Here is a 13,366-nt window from a genome sequence, read left to right on the forward strand (position 1 = left end):
ATTTGTGCCCTTTCCACTTTCAATGCGACCTACCACCGGGTACGTTTAAAACTCCTCTCTTTATCGATGCCAATTTAATTCTACCAAAAGCCAAATGGCAAAGTCCATAGATCTTTCGAATCCCATCAGCTGAACCATTTCTAACATTAGTTGCATTATCATTCAACTGGTGGGATCTGTTTGGAAGATAGGGAACGAAGGTTGGTGAAGAAGAAGTGAACGTTGCAAAATCAACTTGAACGGCAAACAGAATAAATTTAGGTTAAACGTTTTATCGATTCTCCGCGAAACGTACCGGAGGAACGGCGCGATTCACGAGGTTCTAGTCTTTGGCGGGCACATGAGCGAGTCCTTAACCGGCTAAGGATGTCAAGGAAACGATGAAACTTGCCTAGTAGGCAGCTCGATTCTCTTGCCAGATTTGGCGTCGAATGGAACTATTACAAAAATCGAGTTTTCCCTGTCGAAGCAACGCTGTACAGGAAGTAGGGAAATAGGAGGCGTGTAAAGTAAGTACGTACATACCTTGGCGAGTGTCTCGTTTGAAGATGGCTTGGCGAAAGATCGTAGGCAAGCCTGAGAATGTGTCCCTTAGGCGAGCACCGTTTATTGATCTGCTTACTTTCGCGACCTAGAAATAGACAATTCGTATCGACATTTTCGCACGTGTGCCAGGGGATGCGTTCCGATATTCGCGAACCAGCTGGTTCCCCTTACACGTGCCACGTCGTGAACTTTACTGCGTTCAACAATGATGCGCTGGTAGTGCACAACGTGTGTAACGCGGGATCTTCGATACTCGTAAAGGCATTGATCGTAAAGATACGAATGCTGGATGAAACTTCTACTCTGTAAAAGAGATTCGGTCGTTGATTATTTTTTTTTTTTTTTTTTCGTCGAAGAAAAATCGTAGCTTCGTAGGACAATGGTTTCGATGATCGAAAAGAGAGTTTTAATGAAATTCTCATATCAATAGGTATTTTTTATACAATATACTGGACCTATAAAATATCAATCTTTCTGTTTCGTTATCGTAAAAAGCTTCACTGGTAAAACGGTGACTCGTTACGTTTGACAGAAGTCATTTCACGGCGTCCGAATATCGAATACGCCAGCGAGTTCTCCCCCCAACGGCATCAATAAAACGACAGCACGTGCTTCATGGTCGTTTTATAGCCAGGCTAGTTGCGGAACTTTTTTATAACGTATTTCAGATATCCGCGAACGTTCCTCGCGGACATTAACGCGTTCTATTCCCCCGTTGCATCGATGCGTTGGATATAGCGTGGGTGCAAACTTTACGGATCGATTTCCTCAAGAACGACGCCTCCTACGAAAAACGTCATTCCATTTAGTCCGTTTATTTTTTCACATGAATGTTTCAACGTTCGTTCGATCGGAGTTATGATTCTATGGGCATATACATGTATGTAGTACTCGTTGAATCGAGTAAACTTAAAAAGTTTCACAATTTATTCTAAAAATAAATTTACTCCAAATTTATTCTAAAACTAGATTGCACAAATTGAAATATCGTATTCCATGAATTTCACATGGCTCGATAATCGCAAAGTCACGTAAACACCGCTCTAAGCAAAATTCTACTCTCAGCTGAGCACCGCTGGTCACGGTTTTTCCACCGTCCATCGGCGGTTTCTTTCTCGATCGGCTCCACTGTTCCATCGAACGATAGTCCATCTCTTTCTATCTTCATCAGCTACCCCCCCACCAGCTGGCTCGCGAGTATAACGCTTACCTCGTCTCACCTGTCTTCTTAATTTCTTGGCTACGCGAGCACTCGCGATTTCCGCGCTCGCGTTACACGCCGCGAGATCTGTAAAAGTCACCGACCAGCTCGTCCGCGTGCCTCGCTCGCGGCCGATAAACGCCGCGGTTATCTTGATCCTCGACGTCCTATTACGTAGATCGAGACTCTCCTCTCCGGGAATAACTCGCGAAAATCGTTACCGTACACCCACCGCGAGCGATCCAACAAGAGTTTTTATCGGGATAATTTCGGCGGTGCCAGCGAATTTCACCTAACGGAATCGTCTTATCAACCGCGATAACGCGAAGCTGGTAACGTGTCGTGTTCGATAAGCATGCAGATTCAACGAGCTACCACCAGTCTAGAGCATCTGTTTTTTTAATTACTTTGTTTACTATATAGATCGAAGTGAATCGGTGGATTATAATACACTCTTTGTATATCCTCGCGAGCGATGAACGTTTAAACATGTTTGTGAATCAGTTATAAAAAGAGGGAAAAGACGAGAATAATCAAGCGTGGACAATTTAGTGAGAATTGTTTTTTAATCAGCGCGGTACAAGATCGCGTACGATTGGTAGGGGTCAATGAACTGCCGACACAAAGTATCTACGTACATTACGTGCGTGTGTGTGTGTGTGTGATTTCTTTCTTCGATTTGAGAACAGTGTGTATAAACCCGCGAACGAAGCACGGAAAATGCTAATCGGCGTGAATTACAAGGAATGCAGCGAAACCACGAATTCCGTTTGATTTACAATCACCGGCATTGACCAAGTCGCGGCTACGATTATCGTACTACGAAATCTGTGCGAACCTGTTTCGCTTCCATGCCGAAGTGTCGGCTGCAATTTTGTTAGTCGCGAAACGTATTCGGTTTCCTCCCGGCCTGTATCCAGTTTCGTGTACGAGAAGCCGTGTAACCGCTTGTGCCATATTGGGACCAACAGATCTCCATTATTCCACCACCACGATGATACACGCTATTGTGTAAGATTCTTTCTCTACCGTCAACACGGGCACGGTACACGTGTAAGAGGCATTATTCCCACTCAGGTGAATTTTTACTTAACGAATACGATAATCATCAAGGTGATCGTACAGAATTGGAGCAGTAGAGTCTCCTAGATGTATTAACACCACACACGTGTGGATAATTGCGAATTGAATTCACGCGTCGTGAATCGTGTATACGAAATACGAGAGAAACTTGTCGGATTAATTTCCTGTTGGTACGACAGAAATGCTATTGTCGGTTATTTTAACCGTTTACCAAGGATAGTTTCTACCGGGACCTTTTTCCACAACCGTAATCGAATGAACTTCGCGCTACCTTGAGCAACCTTATCGGCGCATTCACGAACGTGGCAACGCGTTACGTGGTGCATCGATTTAACTAGTGCAAATTTTCGAGGCCAGAATCGGGCACGCTGATACCAGCGGCTTTCGTCGATTTTACCAACTAACTCATCACCTCGTATCGTCTATTTTTAACACCGAGCTAGCCTTATCAGTTAAATGTCAATAAGTTCTACGTACATTTCTACTAAATTCTACCGTGTCATTTTTCGTATCCTTTAATAGCAATGCGGTCTTCGGGTCTTTTTCGACCCATCGCCTTCTTACGTTTTTAATAACTTTCACTGTTATCAAGTTTATGTCCCCTTAACATCGTATTAAAAGTTTATTGTCTGGGTTCATATGGCGTGCTGATAACACAAATTGTTACACATAAGGTCCTTTGAGTCTCTTTTGGCCCAAAGTCCTTAAGTGTATAGTCGAAAGGAAGAACACACTAGAGTTAAATAAAAAAACTACCTTTTTTTCCTCTATGTTTCATCAGTCACTGGAAATAATCGAGGAAAACTCATTTTACTGGAATTCTATCGTGCTTTCAAGTTGCACGTTTTTCTCCCGTGTTCATCGTGCTTAAGCATTGTTAACCGTTGCATTTTTATGTCGCGTTATCGAGGTGCAAACATACTATTGCTGGTGACGTTCCTCGTAACTTCACGATAATGCTGTGATACGCCGTTACATTTACGATAGCGTTAATTGTCGATGACGAAACACCGATGTAAGTGCAATTCGCGTTCCGCTTGAACGGTGTTCACCGGTAAAAAGAAAGAAACTCTCGCGAAACTTTCAGCGCACAAGGCAGGAATTTGTTGTTCGTGGTAACATTTCATTCGTTTCGATATTCAAATAATCGAGCTGTAGTATAGGATATGTTATAGAAGGTCGTCTTATTAATCCGACTCGCGAGATCGATTAAAAGGAGAAGGGCTTGAAGTGAAAGATTTTAGGGAAGAAGTGGATGGTACGGCGAGGCACGAATTTCTTTGGTTTCTCGGAAATGGAAAGCGATTCCGCGTGATAAGTTCGATATAGTTAATTCATGTCGCAACGATAAGAGAGGAAACACGATAAGAGAAAAAAATACACCGATACAGGTTAAGTGCACTTCTGGCTGCAATGATTATGGCCGCGTGACTGTGGGGCGCTTGTTACAGCAAAATTGTGAACAAGAAAACAAACAGAATGGTTATAGTATACAGGCCGAGCCACGTAAAGCAGGCAACCTAATTATCATTTCTAGCTGTAATGGTACGAGAAAATTTTTACACATAATTTGAACGCTTTTGATGAAAGAAATGGGAAAGAATGAAAGGAAGTTTCACACTTGACTTAAAATTTCAGAGTTCAAAGTAATTTTAAGGTCACGTTATGCATGTTTAAATGCACACCAATGTCTGCTGCAACACACGGTAGAAAAAAATATATACATTCATGTAAAAAGAACAGATGATTGAAGAAAAAGGAACAAAATTTTTCTTCCATCTTATTCACCATTTGAAACCATTTACATTACGTACAAAAATTTTCTTGCATTACCATAGCTAGAGAAGATAATTAGGTGGATTATCTTACGTGACTCACCCTGTATACGTGTAAAGAGAAAATATATTTTATATACGTATATATACATGTACATTAATCAGTAGCGAAGTTATCGCTCAAGGAAAAAACGATAAATGATAATAATGAGATAGTTAATGCGACACGATTTGTTAATGGAATTTATTAATTCCAATAAAACACTAGCTGAGCCGATTATAAAATCAGTAATTGCCGCGAGATTAATAATTGAACCATCGTTTCGATTGATAATTATTTACCATACCCGGCAACCCTGGATTAATAATGCCATTTAACGAAACTACTACAAAGTCAGTAATACGTAATAGGATCACAAACCGCACTAATCCATTCCCAAATTCTTCGCTAAATTACCATCGATCATCGTGCTGCATTCACGAACGTATTTATTAATCAGACACACCTTGCAAATATTCAGAGAGAAAAAAATTAATCACAAATATTCATACATTTCGAAAATCACCCTGGATTCTATACTTAAATTTCTATCGAATTTACCTGAAATTCCGGGAGAAATTCATTATTTCGGATATTTATTAACACTGGTTTATCAATCAACAACTTCCGTTTAAATGCATGTAGATTATTTTTCCGGAAGAAAGTTCGTGACAAATATTTAAATAAACCTAGTAAAAATTCCGTGTGATGTTCATTCGTGTTGAAAAATATTCCTACATTTCTTTCCGTAACTTTCCATTTGTTGTTTCGCTGCGATTCAAGAGCGAACAAGAGTGTGAACGAGCCCGGCAAGTTAGGTGCGAGTAGAGGCGCTAGTCTCGAAACAACACTGGCCACGGAAGTTCGCACATTGTCCCACGATTTGCCCTCGATCGACGCCGTGACAATAAACGTCGCCACGCTGCTACGGAACGATCTCCCCACGGGCTGTAACAATTACACGATCCTCACACGCGGTCATAATGCGATCCTATTGATCCCATTCACGGGCGAACAGTGACGTGCTAGAGAAATTTACAATAATCGGGGATCGACGAAAGCCGCTTAATTGTTCGGCGGGACGAGGGACGACTGTGTTTGTTTTTGGCGGCCTCGTTGTTTTATTGACGGTTCATCCGCAGTGCTTCGCGTGATTGGAGTTACACGTGAAACGATCGTTTATCGCGGCTGCTCAACCTCGATGAACCACGGCCAATCTCACCGGCCTAATGAAACCTTTTGGACGGTGAATCTCGGCCAATTCGTTCAGCTAACGAGGGACTCCGAGGAATTCTTTCTCTTTTTTTTTTCAAGAGGACTCGCGCGAGAGAAAGAGAGAAAGAGAAAGAAAGGAAACTGTGATAGAACATGAGCGTTTGTGTGTACGAGAGCATAGAAATTGGCAAGATGACAACGTTGAAAAAGGACGAGAAGAGGGCTTTGAAGAAGTCGAAGAAGTCTAGCCAGAAGGCAGTGAGGAAGCTGAATTCAGCGAAGAACAACGGATCGAAGGTGGATGCAGGTAGCCAAATCAGGTTTTTTCGAAGTCTTTCGAATAATTCTATTATCGAAACACAAGGGAATCCTTTCAGGGAACTTTCATCAAACACATTATTATATTTCTCTTAAAGTAACGTGAAAAACGCCTCTCCTCGTTTTAATGTAATCTTACTTTTCCTAAGGTGGAAACTTTGTATAATACCTCGGGGTAGAAAAGAACGTGTTTTTATCCCTTTACGCGCATAAAGATGTTAATTCATGAGAACAAATGTGTGACATAAAAAGTTCTTTTTCCTTTCAGAAGAGCGAAGGGATGATCCTCTGAATTTTGATTTCGACGTGTCGTTGGACGAGGCGGACAGGGAGGCGAGGACAAGCGGGAAATTCGAAAGGACGTCGATTCGCAAGAAAATCGGGTTGCTGATAAAAAGTAGCGTGGAGTTACCGGCGGCGATAAATCGCAGCCTACAGCCTATCAGACGCAGCCTTAGCTTCAGCAAGGACTTGAACCGACTGCAAGAGCCTCCGAGGCCACATAGGGCAAGCAGTGCACAATGGTATAACAGCAGTCTGGTGTCTTTGGCGGAAGACGAGTGTTTGGATGATCTGGATATCGCACCAGCGAGGAACAGCACCTCGGAAGAATTGCTCTCCCTGAAGGCTCACGTCATCAGGACGCAGAGCCTCATCGACCCCACATTTGTAAGAATTTTTTTTTCGTAGATTTCATTTTCGATGGTATGCATTTTAACCCTTTACCTATGAACCACTTGTGAATTATATAAATTTCGTCAAATCTTATACGTGCCGATAGCAGTGAAAGAGTTAAGCAAAATTTCATTTAATTCTCTAAATAATTCTCCATCGATCTGAAGATACAAATTTACTTTTCAAATCGTGTACATTGCATTTTCAACACCCTGCACGTACGTACAGAGTTTATCCATCGAGATAGCAACCCGTAGTTATTGTTAAAATTTTATTATCTCTGCTACAGCGTAGTTGGTAGATTGATAGAGCTTCTGAGTGGATTAATTTGCTTTTTTCGGGAAGGGGATTAAATAGCATGGAAGGGTGGGATTTGTAAAGGCGAGGTGTTTACTGATAGATGTTTAATGGGGTGGATTTGTTTCGTTTCATCGATCCGTAGGATTCTTCGATTCGACCAATGCTAGTAACGTAACCCTCGTCCCGGCAATTAAGAGCTAATGAGTGTTCCCATCGAATTTTAATGGAATTTTAAACGGATTTGAAATGGAAATCAAGTCGACGGAGAAGATTTGCATTTGTATTTAATATAAAATTCATCGGGGCTGATGGAACAGGATCGAGGGAAACACGTTAGTTACGGACCTAATTTTTCACAGTTCAGAGATCATGATGATTTTTCGAGATCAAACTAACAAGGTTATACCGTGTGAGATTAATCACAGTCCGTTGAATAAACTTCGAAAATGTTTACTCTCGGCGAGAAAATTTGATCTTCTCTACGTGTATCTTTATTTGAAAATTCAATGGGTCATTCAGATCCTGATGCATTATACAAACTAAATTATTTAACAGAATGTACATTCAACGGATCACCGAAGTTCAAGTACTTTGTTAAATTCAATTAACACGCACATCGATATCTGGAGCACCTAATTATTCGATATTCACTCGAGGCAAATGTAGAAGAGTATTTACGATATCGAAAAAGAGAATACAGTGCAATATTCTTCGTAATTAAAAAATAACGATTCGTAAGTGAGGACGGTAAAGTCTGATTCCCTTTTAGACACGCTCCCGATTGCCCAGAATCTTCGAAACGTTCCCACTTAGCATCCCCATCGACTCTGACGCGAGCAACTCTATTTAATGGAACAATAATAATATTTTCCCGTCGCCATGATAGAGGGTGTGCCAGAGTCGTATCGATAAGACTTGACTTAGCCGCGAGCAGAGATAAATGAACGTCCAGTGAAATAGTAAGACACTGTTCGCCATGGTGAAAATTACTTTAACAGAAACGCTGACTCGTTTTCACATTCGATAGAAATCATATCGTATAAAGATATAGTGAGCACTAAATATTCTTTTCGAATCGGGAAATTTAAAGCTCCAGCGAATATTGCTTCCTTCAGCCGAAGATGATTCATTCTTTCCTTCGATGAAAATAATTTCGTGCAATACTTTTCTCATATCTGAAATAGAAAAACTACTAAATATTCCACGGGTAGAAGTTTCCTCTAGATCAGAATTCTAGTAAAAGTATAATAATTCGGTTAGCCTTCGATAGCACTCGAGTATCCAGAGCCGAGATCAAGCAGCAGATGGAACGAGGGTAGAATTTTCAACATTCGTTGCCATCAACGTGGACGTGCATTCCTGGGCAAACAGTCGAAATAAAGGCCGAATGTGAACCAACCTTAAGTCCGTGTTCGCCGCGGAAACATGATCAATAATTTTGCCCTCGCCTCGCTACCGGGCCCGGGATCGCAAATATTTGTATCACGAATCGGTCCAAGGTTCCTTCTATTTTTTCCAATTGAAGGGGCCGGAAAATTGAAATTTCTTTCACGCTGATAAATAGATACAAGCGTATATAATAAGACGGTAAAAGAATTCCTGTGGAATTCGAAGAATTGGAAAAGTTATGCATGTTTGAGTATAGCGATGCACATCTTCCACCCTTTTCCTTCTTTTAGTCATGAAAACTTTTTCTACTTGCCATAGTAGAAATTTTAATCAATATCTTAGAAGAGAAAATATTCCTGAAAAATACCCAATTTTTTCAACCAAATCACAGAGCTACCCCCTGGAAAGAGGAACAATCAGACCGTTCTTATAGTACGTCGATCCGGCGGGTGTAATCGCGTTCGAACGTAGGAGGCGCATTAAGCGGATGAAAATATCCGCTTCGTTGCAATACGGCCCGAGAAGAAATATCTGTTCAAGCCACGCTAGAAAAAGGTCGTTAGGTCTTTGTAAATAGAAGCGGTTTTCAAGCCTCTCGGTAAATCCTCCGCGAAACAAGGATTCTTTGTCTTGTTACAACGTGCATCTTTTATCTTATAGATCACGAACTGAATCTCCATTGAACCCTTTCCCCCTAGGAATCGTCTATTCGAATGTTTCCCTTAAATTTCATGCGCGCTCGAGCATAACGATACCGATGTTACCAAGAAATTGCATGTTTCAGCAGGCTAGAAGCCCAAGGAGACGGGTGAAAGATCTGCTTCGCAAAACCGCCCCTTACGGACGACACAGCGAGCATTATGACTCCTCCATAGGTAATTTAAATCTTTTCTTTTACCTGATTTTTAGTTCAGCGGAATTTTTTAAACGATGGAATATTTGAAAGGAAATCAGATTGGAAATGATATTTTTAATCTCCTGGAATGTTCGGTTAGATTCTCTTTCGATCAGCTTTCGCCAAGAGTTAATCGACGTTCTCGCTTTTTCACTCCATGAAACTGAAAGCTTCTATCGCGTTCTTCTTTTCAGACTTAAGTAATCCACCCTTCCAGGCAAGCAGCCTGCCTGCCCTTGCGCACACCGCCACGGAAGACAGCTACAGTGAGGCCAAATACCTGTGAGTAACGCTTGATTTAGTATTTTAAGTGAAAATTCGTGATTCCGCATGCTTCTTGTTAAAAAAGAATGCAATGTTTTCACTTGGCCAAAATAATATGGACCTCGTAATACCATAAAATTAGCGTTATTATACAACGAACAGTATGTATAGTTCGTACAAGAGAAAGTAAATAATAGAAGTAAAAAAGAAAGGGTAAAATTAATAACAAAGAATAATATGGAAAAAAGTCATAAGGGAGGGATAGAATATTAGTTACGTTAAATTCCTGACAAATTAATCCAACGAAACTTTCGCTTCCATTGACTGTACACGAGTCACTGGTACTGTTCAGAAGAATAAAGGTCAATTTTCTCTAGAGACAGCTCGTCGAATCGAACAATTAGCTAGAACCTATTCTTTCTCTAATCGAGCAAACGTGCCATATCGGTTCCCCAGGCGGGATAGCCTTTGTTATCAACAACTTCCAGTTAATTAAAGTCGGTTTCCTAACGTGGTTCTCGGCGGCGTTCCTTTTGTTTAAAGGAAACAGCAAATTGCGCCTCGGTACGGCTAGATTTACGGGCGTGCAGACAGGAATCCCGTAACTCGTCTTTCGACACTGCTTCGCACATGCTTGTTGCCTCTCGGTGGTGAAATACGGAAGGATGCAACTTTGCTGAGAGCTATTAATTCCAAAAGAGGAGACGCTTTTAAAACGGGGATACGTTTAAATGAATCTTCGAAAAAGAAAAGAAACATTCCAGTCAAACGGTGGACACGTGTCAAACGTAGAAGAAGGAAGCAAGTTTGTGCTCTTCTTCCAGTTATATCGAGATAACCTTTGAGAAAAGTTCGAACAAAGAAGCCTAACAAGCCTCTGTTGTATTTTCTCTCCTAGACAGAACCAATACTCGTTGCGGTTTTCTTCGAAGATGCATAGCTTTTCTTCCTACTTTTCTGCCCCCTACCCTCTCCCTATCTACCTATCTATCTATCTTTTTCTCTGTAAGCGAACGAAGAAGTCATTCGTTACCACTCCGAATCACCTTGTACTACAAAAGCATAAGTTTACGTGCCACGTACGTAATTGGTTCGACCCAGTTGCTAACAATCCGGAGAAGTACTCGGGCCGCCGCTAGCCCTGAGCAATTCCGGTTATTCTTTCTCGTGGATGGAAACGAAAGGAACGCGGTACGCGGCGAAGTCCCTTTCTTCTTGCTCCCACCTTTCCTTCCTCTCTCACTTCTTTTTTTTTTTTCTTAACCTGAGTTGAGAACAATGAATTTTAACGTGAGCATAACTGATACAATTTTTTCCGAGCGTTCCTGTTTTAAGGGAAGCTGATGGGAAGTATCTTATCCGTCCAAGTGTCATTTTAGGAAACCTTTGCAAATTTCATTCGGAATATTGCATATATGTATATGAGATAAACATCGATAGTCTCTGACAGACTTTTGTGTTCCTTTCTCACGATCTCTACGATCGTGTTAACGCCCTCGAATATTCTCCCTTTTGCTTGAGTTTCGATTCTGGATAATAGAAGGTCACCGAGATCAATTTTCTTCGGTAAAAAGGAATTCTTAAGCATTGAGAAGACAGTCTGTGTGGGTCAAAGTGAAAGATGATCATTTGACCAAAGTTTCACTTATCAATGTCAACTCTCAGAAGGAAGTGGAATTCCCCGGTGCGCTCAACTTTCCAAGCAAAAGTCACACGTTCCTTTGAAGGAAGCCTAATGAAGGCAAACTCGATGGAAAGCAAGAGGAGACAGGCCACGTAACAATGATATAGATCTGTCTGAAGATGAATGCGTGGCATACGTAAGATTCAGCTGTAGTTAATTTTCTCTAAAAGGATTCAGAAGGAAGAGCAAACGGAAGGAAGCGTTTCTACCCGGCCCAATCTCAGTAATGTCTACACAGGCCCACACGCGCGCACACACACATATACAAGTTATCTCGAAGATTCCCAGTTTGACGTGAATAGAACGTGGCAAGGAAAAGAGGTTTTAATCAGTGTTAGACTGTTTCGGTGTAAGATAGAAAGAGAAAGAGAGATGGAAAGGAATACACAAGGCGCGATTCTTGACGCGAGTTCCTCCGACTCCGACGTCGCATCGATGAGCGAAAAGAAAGGACGATTCCCTCTGATTCCATCCCTTTCCCTCTAGCTCGAGCTATTTATCATGCGGCGGGATTAAAACACTCTGCGAAGGTTAAATACGAAGTATGTCGTGATCATTTCCTTGGAGCTGCACGTATTCAAACAAGATAGACCGTCTTCATTTACATTCTTCCCTTCCCTCGGCTTTCTAATGTAACTAGATTGAGATTAATTACGAAGTTCTCCCGCTGGAGATCCTCTTTTGATCGTTTTTGAGGATGGAAGTGACGGAACTTGCAGAAATGTAGGGACTTCATCGATGCACGTTTCTCCGAGGACTTTCGTTATCTTTTCCGCCATTTTGGTACTGAATAGAGAAACTTAGAATCACTGCTAGATAAATACATAAATACATTTATAAACTACAGACAAATATTAACTATACCTTTTGCTCGTTTGTTTTTTCTGTCAATTAGTACAGAACAAATCCGATGAAACAGGGAGCGAGAAAATCTTACCGTGCAATTTGCTAAATTTCACCAGAATCGTGAGTGCTATAATTCAACGATAGCGGTCATTAATCACCTGATAAAGTTCATCAGCGCGGGCACGTGACAATATCGAAAACCATTTCATTTTCAATTTATCCACCGTCATCCATTATACGCGGCACACGGATGATTCTTAAAACGCGGGGGAGCTCTTTCAATCGGAATGATAAATTGCTGAAAATCCTCGACGTGATAAATTGCCGGGAAAATACTTAATGAGGAAACAAAGCAGCAACGAAAATAAAATGGAAAAAAAGTCAAAACAAAGGAAATTCCTCTGAATGCTTTAATTAACGCAATCTGAAAATTTCTATTGCCCCGTGTCTCGGGTCTATCAATATTCTATATTACGAGGGAGAAAGGACAAAAAATAGTACGTGATTTATTTCCATCGACTGATACGCCACCGTTTTATCTCAGCCTCTTTGTTCTCACCCTTCCTCCCCTCGTTTATTTATAGAAACCCTCTCTGGTTGAAGGGTTTTTATTTAACCGGTCAACTTTTTGTTTCAGCCGCGAAAGGGAGCAACAGGTCAGGAACGAATGGAGGAACTCGAAGTCCCTTGTACGACCTTTGTCTCTCCTGCATATCGGACAGCTACACGCCAAGCACCACTCGGTAAGTGTACAACAAACTGTTCAATTAGTAGCAAACTATTCGTATCACCCTGTCTGACGAAAAATTCGAAGCTTCTCTGAAAATGAAAGAAAATCCGTAAAAAGGATATTCTTCTTTGTCAGGGAACGCTTTAGCGTGCTTTGTAAAGGATACAATAGCTTCACGCTCGGAAGTCTCAATTGTTAAACTCTCGAGATTTTTCCAGAGCTTCGTAATTACGTGGAAAGCGGAAGGAATGCTTTCGGAGGAATATATGAAATTATTTGAACACATTGTTAAATAAACAAATAGCTATAAATAACAATACAGTTTCATGCATGTTTCCAATTTTTTGATGCTCAACTTTTTGAGGCTGGCGTTAGATATTATATGAGAAAGTTGATGCATCAAAA

General features: G+C 41.1%; 1 protein-coding gene across 8 annotated transcripts in view; it reads left to right on the plus strand.

Annotated features, from left to right (window-relative positions):
* The first annotated feature begins 1,793 nt into the window (after nt 1-1,793).
* LOC108575873 (pleckstrin homology domain-containing family G member 5) overlaps nt 1,794-13,366 on the plus strand; it is a 90,897-nt gene continuing 79,324 nt past the window's right edge. For 5 of the 8 annotated variants that reach the window (XM_017938788.1, XM_017938824.1, XM_017938813.1 and 2 more), the window contains exons 1-5: nt 5,826-6,167; nt 6,447-6,847; nt 9,327-9,417; nt 9,632-9,719; nt 12,869-12,974. In XM_017938788.1, coding sequence (XP_017794277.1) covers nt 6,014-6,167; nt 6,447-6,847; nt 9,327-9,417; nt 9,632-9,719; nt 12,869-12,974 — 840 coding nt within the window. In that variant the 5' untranslated portion in view covers nt 5,826-6,013. Of the gene's footprint in view, nt 2,825-5,825; nt 6,168-6,446; nt 6,848-9,326; nt 9,418-9,631; nt 9,720-12,868; nt 12,975-13,366 lie in introns of those variants that run through there. The other 3 variants (XM_017938805.1, XM_017938845.1, XM_017938797.1) reach the window with 2 other exon arrangements.

Source organism: Habropoda laboriosa, unplaced genomic scaffold (assembly GCF_001263275.1).
Source record: "Habropoda laboriosa isolate 0110345459 unplaced genomic scaffold, ASM126327v1 scaffold18, whole genome shotgun sequence".
Lineage (NCBI taxonomy): Eukaryota > Metazoa > Arthropoda > Insecta > Hymenoptera > Apidae > Habropoda > Habropoda laboriosa.